Genomic DNA, 15,273 nt, shown 5'->3' with positions numbered 1-15,273 from the left:
AGCCTCTTCCTGACTTCCACATCCTCATGGTTTGCCCAGGAGAGCTGGAAAACAGGCACTGTTGACAGAAGCTGCTGACAGGCTTCCTTCCCAGCATGAAGCCACAGTCCTCTGCTCATCAGAGAGGTGATGTTTGGTGCTGGAGAGTGGGAGTTGAAGATGACTGAAATCTCCGTGTTTTCAGCTCAGAAACCTTCCCACCTCTCCAGCAGCCGCCAGTGGCTACTCAGGCAGTAGGTGCCCTCAGCTTCCCTGAAGCACCCCAAATAGTTTCACCTGCAGGTCTGAGTCCTCTGAGGGCCAGGGTGTTCCCATGAGTGACCTTGGCTGAGTGACACTTATGTCATTTACTGAAATGAGCCTGGAGTTCCATGGGACAGGGCCCTGCAGAACTGAAGGCCTCACTGAAGACCCCATAACTGAAGCACAAAGCTTCAGGAGGGATCAGGTAATGGTGAACGGGGTGGGGGTCTCTTAAGGCCAAGAGAGCCCCCTGAGCAAACATGACTGCCAGGCAGCCACTGGCCTGGCGGGCCTGGCATGGAGGGAGGGGTGGGAGTACGGCTGGATGTGCGGTGGGACTGTGAGTGGAGGTGTGGTGGGAGTCGGTGCTGGGCAAAGCGTGTGGTACCCCAGGCAGCACCGGAAGGGCTACATGATCAGATCACTATGAGTACTGTGTGGGGAAAGATGAAGGAGTGGAGGCCTGGTGTGGTAAACGGTGCCCATTCCTCACCAAAAGCCACCCCTCAACCTTGTATCTTCCTAATAGAATTCCAGTTTTGTTCAAGAATCAGGCTGCAACTGTGATTTCAAGAGAGGTAGTGTGGGGGCGCTGTGTGACCCACTTCTCATCAATCAGATGTAAAGGGAAAGTTCTGGGAGGCTGTGGGAAACCCTCTCCCCGTAGGACCCAGGTGTCCAGGAGACATGCCTGCCCAGAGATGCCAACAGGCGGGCCAAGCTGCTTGTCAATGCTGAGCTGTCCTGTAACTCTGGCAGGAGGCCCAGAACCACAGCACTACCAGCCACAGTCTGGGCCTGCACCATAGGCAGCCACAGCCCACCTCCTCCTGCTCTTAGGGTCCAGGGTGGAGAGAGGGTCCCCTCGTTCATGCTTCTGATAGGAGGGCAGTTTCTCATATTCCAATGCATCACCTGGATACATTCCTGGCCCACCTGACTGTTTAAACCAGGTTTCCAGATCTCTTAAGTCTTCTAAGGTACCCTACTCCAATGTCACAGCTACAGGATCATCTATTTGCCAGTATTTCCCTCAAATTCTGGTTCTGCCGTCTCTGACCAGCTGCCACTCTACATCAGTTTGGCTCCAGAATTCATGCAGGCAACACACTAGTCATTTCACCTCTGCTGACTCCCCCAGACCACTCACGGCAAGTAGTTATTTATAATTTCCTTACTCTTCTAGAAGTGGATCCCGAGTTTCTGCAGAAAGAACTAAGATTCTAAGGACACCACCTATAAACTTCAACCTCGGGGGAATAAATGGATATTTTTCTTTTAGAACTTCTAGGTTTCAAGCCTAGAAATGATATTCTCTAACTTGAAATCAAGATCCCAAACAACTGAAAAGGTAAAAAAGAAAATTAAAGCTGGGTCATGTTATTGCCTGGAAAAACAACAATCCCATACAATTCCATGCTGCTTGCAAGGACAGGTGTGGCTCCCAGGAATGGTGGCTTTGGATTCTGTGGAAATCAGACCCTTCCTCAAAGTTGTACAGAAGTATGTCATGTGACTACAGATTAAGCAGCCAGCAAAATGCATATGGGGTATATCAGAGAGGTTAAAAAAATAAAGAGCTTAGCAAACCACTGAAGACAAAGAAATAAGAAGAAAAAGAAGCCTACAAAATATTGTAGAAATCCTATCAATTTTCCATTTATTGTATGAGGAAGAAACCTACCTTCTATTTAAAAAAAAAAAGGACTTTTCAAGGCTTTTCAGAGGCTCTTCTGGGTCACCTGAGTAATCTAAACTGGAAACTTACATAGATTTACTGAATCTATTAGATCATAGGATGGTTTGGCACTGCTTTTCCCCTTTGTAAATAGCTTATTGTATTCTTTTTCATAATATTCACATTCTGCCAAGCATTAGAGTGGATGAATGCACTGCTCACGGGGTACACAATGTTGCTTGGTGATTAACAGGACAGTTACTCCCATACCTGCTGAAGGCAGTTATATTTCAAAGTTCTCAGCAAAAGGTCAAGTGAAACAATTGAAAACTGAAGAATTAGGATTTACCTTAGAAACGCAAGCATGATTTTACACTAGACCACCTTAGAAAATCTGTTGTTATAACTTACCTCATTAACAAATTAAAGGAGAAAAAAACCTGATTACATAAAAACTATCAGATCATGTCATTAGCTATAGAAAAAATTCAATCCCCATCCTTTAAAAATAAGCCAAGTAATCAGGCATGGTGGTGCCAGGCTGTTGTCCCAGCTACCCACAAGGCTGAGGTGGGAGGATCACCTGAGCCCGGAGTTCAAGACTGCAATGAGCTATGATCACCACTACACTCCAGCCTAAGTGACAAAACGAGAACCTGTCTCTAAAAACAAACAACCATATCATAGTTTTGTGCTAAAACTTCTCCTGTTATCCTTTGGACATGAGTCTCTTAGGTATTGTCATTTAAATTCACGGTTGTTGGTGCATTAGTTGATACTCTGTGGTAGAGATACAATAAATATTAGTCCATTTAGGAGGTCTGTGTTTTGCTTTTTCTGCAGTAATGTAAAAGGGCAGGAAGATTAGTATGTTACAAGTCCACTACAATTACAAATCAGTTTCTGTGCACTTAAGACAGCACAAAATCACAGACCTAAGGTCTTGATGGATATAAAAGAAACCCTATGTGATAGCATGCCCCCATCTTTACCTCAAACTCTTACCTAAAAATACTAGCTAGGACCTTTCCCCTCCTACTATCATATCAGTATTTTATAATTCTAGTTAGCACTCAATAAGATCTGGGATATATAAATAATAACAGTTTGATTTTAAACATATACATTGTGCCTTGTACTCTACAGAAAATGCAAACGATTTCTTTTAAATTGGATTTAGTTTATTCTAGAAGAGTATAGATTTTATTGTCTCTATTTACCAAAGCTACAATACCTTTAAATGCTTTCATTATCAACCAAGGATAAAAAAAGTTCAATGAAGAAATAATTTTACTCAAGAAACTAGTAGGAAACCAAAGAAATGCACAAAAATAGGACAAAAAAATTAATAAAGATAAAAGTAGAAACAAGTTAATCAGAAACAGATTAACAGTGGAATAGATAAACTGATCCAACTGGTTCTTTGTAATGGAATGTGGACAGACATACTCTACTCTTCTGGATAGGAAGACAAAATACCATAATCATATCAATGTAAGTTTTTATACATGCTTAAACATGTATAAACTGAGAAAAGGCCTGAAAGGACATATAGCAAAATGTTAGCAGTTTTTCTCCAAGTGGTGAGATTAAAGGTAATACATTTCTTTTTTATACTTTTCTGCTTTTTTAAATCGTCATAATGAAACCTAATTTTATGATCAGAAAAATAAGCTACTTTAAGATGTCAAATTATTTCTCATTGATATATACAATGTAATGCCAATCAAACTACCAAAAATACTGAGGGACTGAGAAAGAACTTCAAGAAGGTCCACATGGGAGATAAAACATTCTGCAAGAGAGTAGTGAGTAATCAAGTAAAAAAAGAATATTCTTATTCCATAAGCTATTAAAACCCAATACAAAGCCTGACAGGTAACCTCTAATGGAATTACTTCCATACTTTCAATAAAATACCTGCAAATTTAGGATACAGACAAAGATAGAAACTCCTTAACATGACCCACCACTAAAACCATCAGATGGCCAAATGTGGAATCAGGTTGCAACGGACTTATCTTAAGACAGATGAAGCAGTGGAGAAAAACCTTGTGAGAACCCAGGGCAAAATTTGCTTCTTGAAACAATGACAACCCCTGAAGCAAGGTAGGAAGATGTTTTGAACTCCTCTTGCCAGCAGATCCCTAAATCAGACCCAGAACTTGGAGGAAACAGGGAATAGGAGGCCATCTCTCTGCACCTCTGCAGCACTGCTCTGAGAGGTGGGCAGAATATCAAATAATTACCACAATTCTTACATTAAAAAAAAAAAAATTCCAGGCTGATTAAAGTATTATTTTTTAAAAATGAGAAAAGTTATAATTTATTTGGTCTTGGGCTATGGAAGATCTTCCCAAGCAAAAAAGGTTTAAAAAATGAAATGATTAACAGATTTAAATGATAATACCAAGTGTTGGCAAGGGCTCAGGGAAGCACATGATCTCATGACCGCTAGGATGAATAAACTGGCATAATATTTCTGAAGGGCAATCTGGCTGAATGTGTTGAACGTCTTTAAAATGTTTATACTCTTCGACTTGGTAAGTCATCGTCTAGGAATTTTTCCAAAATAAACAGTAAGACATATAAAAAAGTATTTATAATACTGAAAGACTGGAAAGATCACAAATGTTTGACTATGTATATGTTCAACAACGGGGACCTAATAAATATGAAATATTTATATTAAAATACTATCTGGCCTTTAAAAGAATGTTTAAATGAATATTTAATGATGTAAATATGCTGATAAAAACTTTAATCATTTCTAAACTGCTAAATGCAAAAAGAAAGTTAATAACATGTATAGGATGATTCTAAATTTGTTTAACTTGTATGATACATATACACACACATATCTGGAAGAAAACACAAAAATGTGGCAATTTTTGGTGGAAAATTGGGAGTGATTTAATTGTCTGTTACTAGCAGCTAAAAGCATGGTGATAGACCTGGTAAACTCCCACTCAGTCTTCAGAACTCAGCTCAGTTGCTATTTCTTCCAGGAAGTCCTTCTGTACCCCCAAACCCCATGTTATACCAGGTGCCCCTCATTTGCACTAGACTAGAGCCTGGGCATAAGCTCTATAATATTCTTTATCACTGCATCATACTCTGAGTTCACTCTACATACCCACTACACTTTGAACCACACATAATCTAGGCCTTTCTTTTTTGTATCCCCAATTCCAATGTCTCTGCAATCTAACAGGACTTCAAGCTGGAATGCTGGCTTCATGAATGAAATAGACTGAGCAAATGCTTCTATGTGCTCTGTAAAGTCAGAGGTTAAGGGCAGAAATGTGAACAAGGATGAACAAATACCAGTAAAGAATTATCTCTTCTCACCTTGGCCAGCAGACTGGAAACATGTTTAATTTCACTATTTGCCTTTAGTAATTCTTGTCTGAGCTCATTGCAAGACAGTTCCAGTAGATCCTTCTCTGCTCGGGCTACTTTCAACATTTCTTGAACTTCGCAGCTCTCTGCCATCTGCCCTATGGCACTGGCCTCTATGGCTTTCTGCTTCTCACCCTGCAAATGAGACTTCAAAGATCCATTCTCTGTTTTTAGCCCTTCCAAGGTAACTCTACACTCTTCCAAAGTTTTGGCCATGATGTTATTATTATGCCGTTCCAGTTCTAGAAACTCATTCAGTTTTTCATTTTCTTCCTTCAGGCGTTTAATCATTTCTAAAGCTCCTTGGTTTTCTTCCTCAACCTTCCGCAAGCTACAGGTCAACTGTTGCTGAATGTTGAGAAGCTTCTCTCTTTCAAAGCGGCCCTGCTCAAGAATATCTGTGCACTTCTGCTCCAGTTCAAGGATTTTTCCTTCCTGAGTGGTAGGTTCTTCATTCTTTACTCGCTCTTGTAAAAGAGTCATCAGCTTCTCATTTTCTTGACTTAGCTGCTCTGCCCTCTCTCGATGCTGATGAAAGGATGTCTCTAAAATTGTCTTTTCATCCACCAGCTTCTCATTTTCAGCTGTCAATTCTTGCACCATTTGTTGCTGGTCTGATAATTCTTGTAGAGTAGCCTGCAGTTCTTCTGCCGTGCTATGGTGATTTTCTTCCATCTTTTGTATCTTCTCTGTGAGGGAAGCCAGGGATAATTCGCTTACGTTGTTTGGGGAACTCCCAGTGGTAGAACACTTTGAACTCTTAAAGGGGTTACTGGTCGAGGACAAGGGCCTCGAGGGTGTCTCTGCTGTAATGTGCTCAAAGTCGGAGGCATCTGGTGACAAAGAAGCTTTGGTAACATCGCTACTTGAGGAGCCTGATGTCCGTAATGAGTTTCCCTGTATGTTTTTTTTATACTCATCAATGTCACTGGACAACTGATTTCCAGTTGGGCTTCCGAAGCTTGACTCTTGAGTTATGGATGTTGGGCAGCTGCTGTCGCCAGTGTGACTTGCTGCCCCTTCTGAATTTGGGGAGTGCTCAAGATAGATGAGTTTCTCCTTCAGGGCCTGGTTTTCTTCCTCTAGATCAGAGAGCTCTTTCTGAAAGTTCTTGTTCTTCTCTTCAAGAGCTCTTATCATAGGTTCCATGTCACCTGGGGAGACTGATGTTCCATCTCCATTTGGGCCCAAAGCATCAGTCCCCTCAGTGCTCAGAGTCCTTTTCTCTTTGCATTTCTTTAGTTCACTTCGAAGCCTGTTAATTTCACTATCTTTTGCTTTGGCTTCTGCCAAAAGTTCCCGAACTTGGGACTCAAGCGCAGCCTTTTCTCCACCTTCATTGTCTTGCTTGGGCTTCGCAGAAGGGGTCCTCAGGTGTTTGGTAGGAGTGGGAGTGTTGGAAGAAGTTGGACTGGACACTGATTTCCTGGGGTTGGAGGGACCACGTGGCACAGACTTCTCTCTTGAGACAGTTACTGAAAATTCCCGTGGTGCTGGAATGCCTGTCCGTTTCGTTGTTGTAAAGGCCCCTTAAAGACAGAAGAAGAAAAAAAGTAAAAAAATAAAGCAAGCACTCTTATAAACAAAACCCAAATGACTGTAAATCACATGGCACAGTGGACAGTGGCTGTCGTTCTTCATCCATTTCCTCCTCCTCTAGCTAATTACCCAGTTCTGACTAGGGTTTCTGTACTTCCTCCCACAGCCTATACTTTGGGTGAGGCTGACTCCACGCCTGAGCTACTCAGGATGACTCCATCCCCAGCCAGTTGCTGGTTCACACATGGGCACACACCTCAATTAAGATCAATGTGACACAGGGCAGGTTTTCTGGGCAAGCTATTAAACACCACAGGACCAGAGTGAAAAAACGTGTAGGTATAGAAATGGCTTGCAACCACCCTGCCCTCTCAAGACGAAGGTGGGAATGCAGATGGCAAGAGAAACAAGAAGGAAACTAAACTCTCAGGGGCACTGTTGAGTTGCTAAATCAAATCAACCCTGAAGCCTGGCCTATAGCTGGTCTTTTAGTTAGGCAAGCCAGGAAATACCCTTCCTGTAAGTCACCTTGAGTTGGGTTTTCTGTAACTTGCAATTTAGTACATCTGCACTGATAATGTTGACAACTAAACAATGGCCTTTTGACAAAATACAAGTTCTTTGTGAATTTCTCAATAAACACTTTAAAAACATTAACATATTTTGAGAGCATAAATTTGATTAAGAAATCAGAAGATACAGATAATACTGCGAGATGGATCTGATACAATGACATAGTGCTTTTGACATAAGTGGAAATGATGTACTCATTTGAATACATGGAGAAATAAGAACAAATGAGATCAGAACATACCTATGGTAATTGACATGATACGGACATAATACAGATACTTGTAACAGGAAATGTAAGGTATAAATAATTATTTTTTATTTTCATCTGTACCATGTACTATATCATAGATAATGTAAAAAACAATTCTAGGGGTGATACCCAGACATTAGTCTCCATTCCACCTCAAATGTTACAGTGTAAATTTAAATCCTGGATTTTGTTTTTCATTTTCTTACAAACTCAGACTATTTGATGAGTCAAGGCTGGCTGCTGGCACTTACACAACTACATGCTTTGAGTGGGAGGTCTAACAAAGGATCCCAGAAGTGGTCATCAACCTGTAGGCCTCTACAGCATAGGGAGGGCATGGGAGAGAATGTTCCCATAGACTGGCAGCAGCCCCAGCGCTAAGACAGGTTCAGCATCTAACAGGGTGGGCATCTGTAAACCCACCACCAAGACTGTTTCCAATCCCTGAGCAAACGCATACTTCAACATCCTGGATCTTGACAATAAAAAGGCTGATGGCATTCATTGTTAAACATCTAACAACTGAGTTCTTTTGAAACTTTGACCTAATAAAGGCTGAACCGCCAATTTTTTTTGTTTTGTTTTTGTTTTTGTTTTTTTGAGACGGAGTTTCGCTCTTGTTACCCAGGCTGGAGTGCAATGGCACGATCTCGGCTCACCGCAACCTCCGCCTCCTGAGTTCAAGCAATTCTCCTGCCTCAGCCTCCCGAGTAGCTGGGACTACAGGCGCGCACCACCATGCCCAGCTAATTTTTGTATTTTTAGTAGAGATGGGGTTTCACCATGTTGACTAGGATGGTCTCGATCTCTTGACCTCATGATCCACCTGCTTCGGCCTCCCAAAGTGCTGGGCTTATAGGCGTAAGCCACCGCGCCCGGCCTTGAACTGTCAAATTAACATACAGAAAACCATGGCTTTAAAATTAATTTCTTCAGATTAAGTTTTTGGAAAGCCAAGAGTATATATATCATAGACTTTTAATACAGTTGATCCTTGAACAACTTGGGGGTTAGGGTGCCAACGTCTTATGCAGTTAAAACTCTGTGTATAACTTTTGGCTCCCCAGAAACTTAACTACTACTGGCCTATTGCTGACTGGAAGTTTTATTGATAACATAAACAGTTAACATGTATTTTGTATGTTATATGTATTAGATGCTGTATTAAGATAAAGTGAGATAAAAAAAAGAAAATGTTATTCAGAAAATGATAAGGAAGTGAAAATATATTTACAGTACCATACTGTATTTACCAAAACCATAAGTTTAAATCGTCTGTTTGCAAAATGAATCATCTGTCTGAAGCGTCAGGCAACCACTCCTCAATCTAGCAACCAATTCAACTCTGTCGGGACTTTTCTTGGCTTCTAGGGAGCACTACCAGCATCACTAGTGGCACTTCATATAGGTCCCATAGTGTTATTCAAAGTTTGTGGTACTGCACTACACACAATAAAACATACTCAAGAACTTCAAGATATCACTTTTTATCATGATCTGAAGTGTACTAGAGTGAGGAACTGCTCCCACAGAGATGTTCGGCATCATAGTGCCTTCCGAGTAGATACACCCAATGCTTGAGCACACTGTAATAGCATCAGGAAGTGGCAAATGGGATTATTACAGGAGTACTGTATGTACTACAGTTAATTTTATGCAGTTATAATTTAATACTGCCTCTTTATATTTATTTACATTTCTCTCAACTATGAATAGCACCATGTACAGTCTGTGTGTGCGTAAGTTTAGATAAATTTTAACTTTTTATAATAGATTTGCGCATATTTGGTAGTAAATGATAAAACTGATTAGTATCTACATGTATTTTATGCATTCATGACATACGTAACTTTTTCTCAATTGTTTCCATATTTCTAGACTACTCGTAAATTCATCTGAGTTTTTTTCAAACTGTTGCAATTCCCCAAATAATTTTCCAATGTATTTATTGTTTAAAAATCTGTATACAAATGGACCCACACAGTTCAAGCCAGTGTTGTTCACGGGTCAACCTTATTTTTAGGTGTCAGATACCTAACCTGCATCATACTACACAACTCAATGAGGAAAAGATTTAATTATTCTTGGGAAATGAGCATTAAAACCACTAAGCACTAAAATGTTTCAGTAATGCCAGTTCTCTAGAATGAAGTCATTGCAGCAAGGACCATATTAAAAACTGGAATAAAACTAAAGTTTCACCATAACTCTAGTCAGAACAGGCAAACCTGAGAGTCCAGGACTGGTCATCAAACAGGCATTTGCCATTCTTAATAACATCACTAAATTAAAGCTGCCTCTTTCTTTCTTTCTGATTTTTATTTTATTTATTTATTTATTTTTTGAGATGGAGTTTCACTCCTGTCACCCAGGCTGGAGTACAATGGTGTGATCTCAGCTCACTGCGACCTCCGCCACCCAGGTTCAAGTGATTCTCCTGCTTCAGCCTCCTGAGTAGCTGGAACTACGGGCACAAGCCACCGCACCCAGCTAATTTTTTGTATATATATATATATTTTAATAGACACAGGGTTTCACCATGTTGGCCAGGCTGGTCTCAAACTCCTGACTTCAGGTGATCTGCCTGCCTTGGCCTCCCAAGTGCTAAGATGACAGGCCTGAGTCACCATGCCCAGCCACTTTCTTTTTTTAAAACCTTCAATCATTTGTTGGTTTTTAAGATAGAAGAACTAATATAGAACAGATCAACTTTTATTGATCTGTTATTATCTGTCGTTATTTCCAGCTACAGTTTAACTCCTTCCTTTTGCTGACAAATTGTAGTTTGTTCTCCTCGTGTTATTTCTGCCTTATCTATACTACTAGAAATTTTTAAAAACCATGAAACTAAAGTATATTTATGAATTGATGTGTATTATGAAATGTACAATCTGGCCATATTTTTATTACATCTATTCTTTTTCCTTTTTTTTTTTTAAACTACATCTGTCTCTCTTTTCCAAAAGATTCTTCCCATCTCTGTACACTTCATTTCAGAAACTGTTATGGAGCACAGGTTAGGTTCAGAGAGTTGCTAAAAATTAATCATCAGACCAATAATGAAGGTCTTGGCTGTGAACCTCCCATGTGAGCCCAGGCCTCCAGCCCAAACATACCTCCTTCATGGGTACTGAAGGGGAAGAGTAAACAGCTTATGACACCTCCTTCAAGCAGTGGGAGTCAGACCTCACTGCTAACCAATGCACTCTGGAGCCCTGAGACTGGCCATGCTTCTTTACACAGCACATCTGGGGCAGCAGAAAGAAGGGCAGTGGAACAGGGACTGGCTCAGCCAGCATCATTGGATCTTTTGTGCTCCTCCCACCCAGGCATCACTTATGTGTACCATCCCCGTAAGGCAGGCTGACTCCAAGAAGTTAACATAAAAGCAAGCTCCATCTCATAATTATGAAGAGTAACATAATCATAAAGAAGAAACATGCTTGATGTGTGACATTTTTTAAATGGCAATGAACAATTACACTGCGGTCAATCACAAGTACATCAAACTAAGCATTCATAGAATTCATGTAAAATAAGCATTCGCAAACTAGAAAGGAACACAAAATATTGGGAACAGTTGAGTATTAAGTTGGTTGGTCTGTAAGTAATGTTCCTGCTTCTCTTTTATGGTTACATTTGTGCAATAAATTAGAAAACAGGAGGTAGCCAAAGAATATATGAAAAAATGTGGTAATCATCAGAGAAATGCAAATTAAAACCACAATGAGATATCACTTCACACCTGTTAGAATGGGTACTATAAAAAAGACAAAAGATAAGTATTGGTGAGGATGTGGAGTAAAGGGAACCCCTGTACACTGTTGGTGAGAATGTCAATCAGTATAACCATTATGGAGAACAGTATGGAGGTTCCTCAAAAAATTAAAAATAAGGCCAAGGCAGTAGGATCACTAAAGACTAGGAGTTCAAGAACAGCCTGGGCAACATAGTGAGACCCTATCTCTACACACAAAAAATTAAAAAATTAACCCCAGGAATAGGGCATGCACCTGTGGTCCCAGCCACTTGGAAGGATGAGGTAGGAGGATCACTTGAGCCCAGGAGTTTGAGGCTGCAGTGAGCTGAGATTGCACCACTGCACTCCAGTCTGGGTGACAAAGAGAGACCCTGTCTCTATTAAAAAAATTAAAAAATAAAAAAAAATAAAAAAGCCAACACAGTGGCTCATGCCTGTAATCCTAGCACTTTGGTAGGCAGAGGTGGGTGGATCACCTGAGATCAGGAGTTCCAGACCAGCCTGGCCAACATGGCAAAACTACGTCTCTACTAAAAATACAAAACTTACCTGAGCGCCATCACGCATGCCTGTGACCCCAGCTACTCGGGAAGAGGCTGAGGCAGGAGAATTGCTTGAATCCGGGAGGCGGAAGTTGCAATTAGCCAAGATCATGCCACTGCACTCCAGCTGGGGGACAGAGCAAGACTCCATTTCAAGAAAAAAAAAAAAAAAAAAAGCTACCATATGATCCAGCAATCCTATTATCACATATACAGCCTAAGGAAATGAAATCAGCAGGTATCAGCATGTCAAAGAGACGTCTGCATTCCCATGTTTACCACAGCATTACTCACAATAGCCAAGATATAGAATCAACCTAAGTATTCATCAGTGGATGAATGAATAAAGAAAATGTAATATATACACAATGGAATACTATTTGGCCTGTAAAAAGAAGAAAATTCTGTCATCTGTGATAACACATATGAACCTGGAGGATACCATGTTAAGAGGGCATGCTTGGCTGGGCACAGTGGCTCATGCCTGTAATCCCAGCACTTTGGGAGGCCAAGGTGGGTGGATCACGAGGTCAGGAGATCAAGACCATCCTGGCCAACATGGTGAAACCCCGTCTCTACTAAACTACAAAAAAGTCGCAGCTACTCAGGAGGCTGAGGCAGGGGAATCACTTGAACCCGGGAGGTGGAGGTTGCAGTGAGCTGAGATCGCACCACTGCACTCCAACCTGGCGACAGTGCAAGACTCCGGCTCAAAAAAAAAATAAAAAAGACTGCATGCTCTCACTCATATGTGGAGCTAAGAAAACTGAACTCACAGAAGCAAAGTAGAGTTGCCAGGGGCTGCTGGAGGGGCAGGGAAGGTGCTGGTCAGAGGACAAAAATTGGGTTAGACTGGAGGAATAAGTTCAAGAGATCTACTGTACATCATGGTGACTACAGTTAGTAACAATGTACTATATTCTCAAAAATCTCTGAGAGAACAGACTTTAAGTGTTCTCACAAAAATAGCATGTGAGGTAATGCAAATGTTAAATAGTTCAATTTAGCCATCCTACAATGTACACATATATTTCAAAAACATGTTGTACATAATAAATATATAAAGTTTGTCTCAATACAAAATAAATTTGGCTGGGCATGATGGTTCAAGCCTGTAATCCTAGGCAGGTAGACTGCTTGAGCCCATGAGTTCAAGACCAGCCTGGGCAACATAACAAAACCTCATCTCTATAAAAAATTTAAAAAGTAGCTGGGCATGTGGGCCCGTGCCTGTATTTCCAGCTACTCTGGAGGCTGAAGACGGAGGATCACTTGAGCCCAGGGGGTGGAGGCTGCAGTAAGCCGAGATTGTGCCACTATACTCCAGCCTGGATGACAAAGTGAGACCCTGTCTCAATCAATCAATTCATTTATTTAAAAAATTTTTGATGTAAAACAATTAAAAACAGAAGGAATAAATTCTATCATAGCAATATACAGAGAGATGGGGTGGGAAAAATAAATATTTTCAAAGAACAAAGAGTACATTTAAAATAGCAATAGCAAGATCAGGTAAATCATAGATTAATAACTAAATACTGCTTCAGTGGTGATTCTCATGAGCTGAAAATAAAATATTTTCAATCCTTTTTTTCATTCACCTTCTTACCCAAAGAATATACTAGTGGAGCTGTTCTTTGGTAGGTCATCTCTCTAACCTGAACTGATTAAGAAAATGGTAACATTCTGAAATAAATGATTTTTTTTCATGTATTCAACAAGTATTAATGGAGTGGTAGGTAGGAGACACAAATGAAAATTCAACATCTTCATACACCACAAAATTACAAGATAACTTGCTCATTTGGTTTTTTAAGAACCTAAACTATTAGGATTTTAAAAATATCACTCTTCATAAATTGTTTTCTCAAGGACTTCCAATAATTTATTCATTGTCAAATCTAATTTTTTCCCTTAATCCTCATCCTTCTCAATTTTCACTGGCTGCTAACTTTATGAATTATTTGTTTCTTCTTTCCGTCATTCTTTTTATTCATCTCTGACAGTGGTATCAACCACTCAGGTTCCCCCATGCAAGGAACTTATAACCATATTTAAAATTTCCTTCTCCTTTCTTTTTACAACCAACCAGCCAGCCACTAAATCCCATTAGCAGTTTTTGGAAATGTTCCCATGTTTTTTCTTTCCTTTTCTTTTGATCCGAATCAAGTCTAGGCCCTCAGAATATTCCACCTAATTTTCTGAAACTGCTTTCTCACAGGTCTTCCTGATTCCAGCCTCTCTCCTCTTCAGGACACACTGGACTAATATCCCCTAAATATCCCATTGATGTTTCTGTTCCAGAATCTGTACACGTTTCTTATCTCCTGCTGCATCAATGTCAAACTTCTTCCCTTGGCTTTCAAGGCTATGTGTAACCTCGTCCCAATCGGTATATCCACCTCATGCACCTTTTTGCTTTATGTTCATAAACTGTTTAACTTTTAAAACTTGTTCAATTTACCTACCTTAAAGCCATTAGATTCTAGATAACACCTGGGGCATGTGGAATTAGCCATGCCCCTTAGCTATACAAAGATTATAAAGAGATTTTATATAATAAAGGATCTTGTATAGTAAATTCTTGCCCTAAAGTAAAATGACTGGATGTTTAAAAGAGGGATGTTTAAGGCAAGTCAGAAAGTCCAAGAGGGTCTCAGATGGTCTGTGTCAAGTCATGAAAGGATTTTTGAAAGAGAATTTATGTAAGAAATGTTATACAAGTGAAAGGTTGCTAGGCCTCCTAAATGCTTCATAAAATGTCACTATGACTCTCACTGTACAACTTGCCTGCTTAAGTAAGGTAAGGCCTGGGGACACGTGGAGTTAGCCACATGTCTGCCTGGTGTGTCCTGGGCTAGGCTCCACACCTAGTACACAATTAAAACTGCTTACTAACCAGGGTTTTCACCAAAAGTAGAAGTCGCTAAAAGTTAACCTTGTAACATGTAATTGAGACTACTGAAGAAACACTTTTACCTGTAAGGTGTGTAAGGAAAGTAGAATATACTTTTGGTAAAAGATTGTAAGAAGGCATGGAAATGTTGTTTTTTTGTCTAAAGGGTTAAAGGATTGTTTTAAGTTTGATAGAATAAAGCTAAGGGTTTGAACAGTTGTGGAAGGTTTGTAAAGAATTAATTGTAAAAGAGATTCTGTGTGTGAACATTGGCTAAATTAAAAGGGTATTATTCAGTTTTTCTATAAACATTGGAATTAAAGCAAAACAGGTTTTTCTTAGAGCAAAAACCTGCTTATGATCTGCTCTTTAACAAAAACTTGTAAAGGG

General features: G+C 40.1%; 1 protein-coding gene across 7 annotated transcripts in view; it reads right to left on the bottom strand.

Annotated features, from left to right (window-relative positions):
- The window catches only part of SPECC1 (sperm antigen with calponin homology and coiled-coil domains 1), a 308,899-nt gene that overhangs the window by 107,742 nt on the left and 185,884 nt on the right, over positions 1 to 15,273 (bottom strand). For all 7 annotated transcript variants that reach the window (XM_064378212.1, XM_064378211.1, XM_064378209.1 and 4 more), the window contains one exon: positions 5,273 to 6,852. In XM_064378212.1, the coding sequence (XP_064234282.1) occupies positions 5,273 to 6,852 (1,580 nt within the window). The remainder of the gene's footprint in view (positions 1 to 5,272; positions 6,853 to 15,273) is intronic.

This window comes from Aotus nancymaae, unplaced genomic scaffold (genome assembly GCF_030222135.1).
Source record: "Aotus nancymaae isolate 86718 unplaced genomic scaffold, 86718_ANA_hifiasm-v0.15.2.pri h1tg000018l, whole genome shotgun sequence".
NCBI classification, from domain to species: domain Eukaryota; kingdom Metazoa; phylum Chordata; class Mammalia; order Primates; family Aotidae; genus Aotus; species Aotus nancymaae.
The sequence above is the reverse complement of the archived record's forward strand: the minus strand, read 5'-3'. Positions and strand labels throughout refer to the sequence as shown.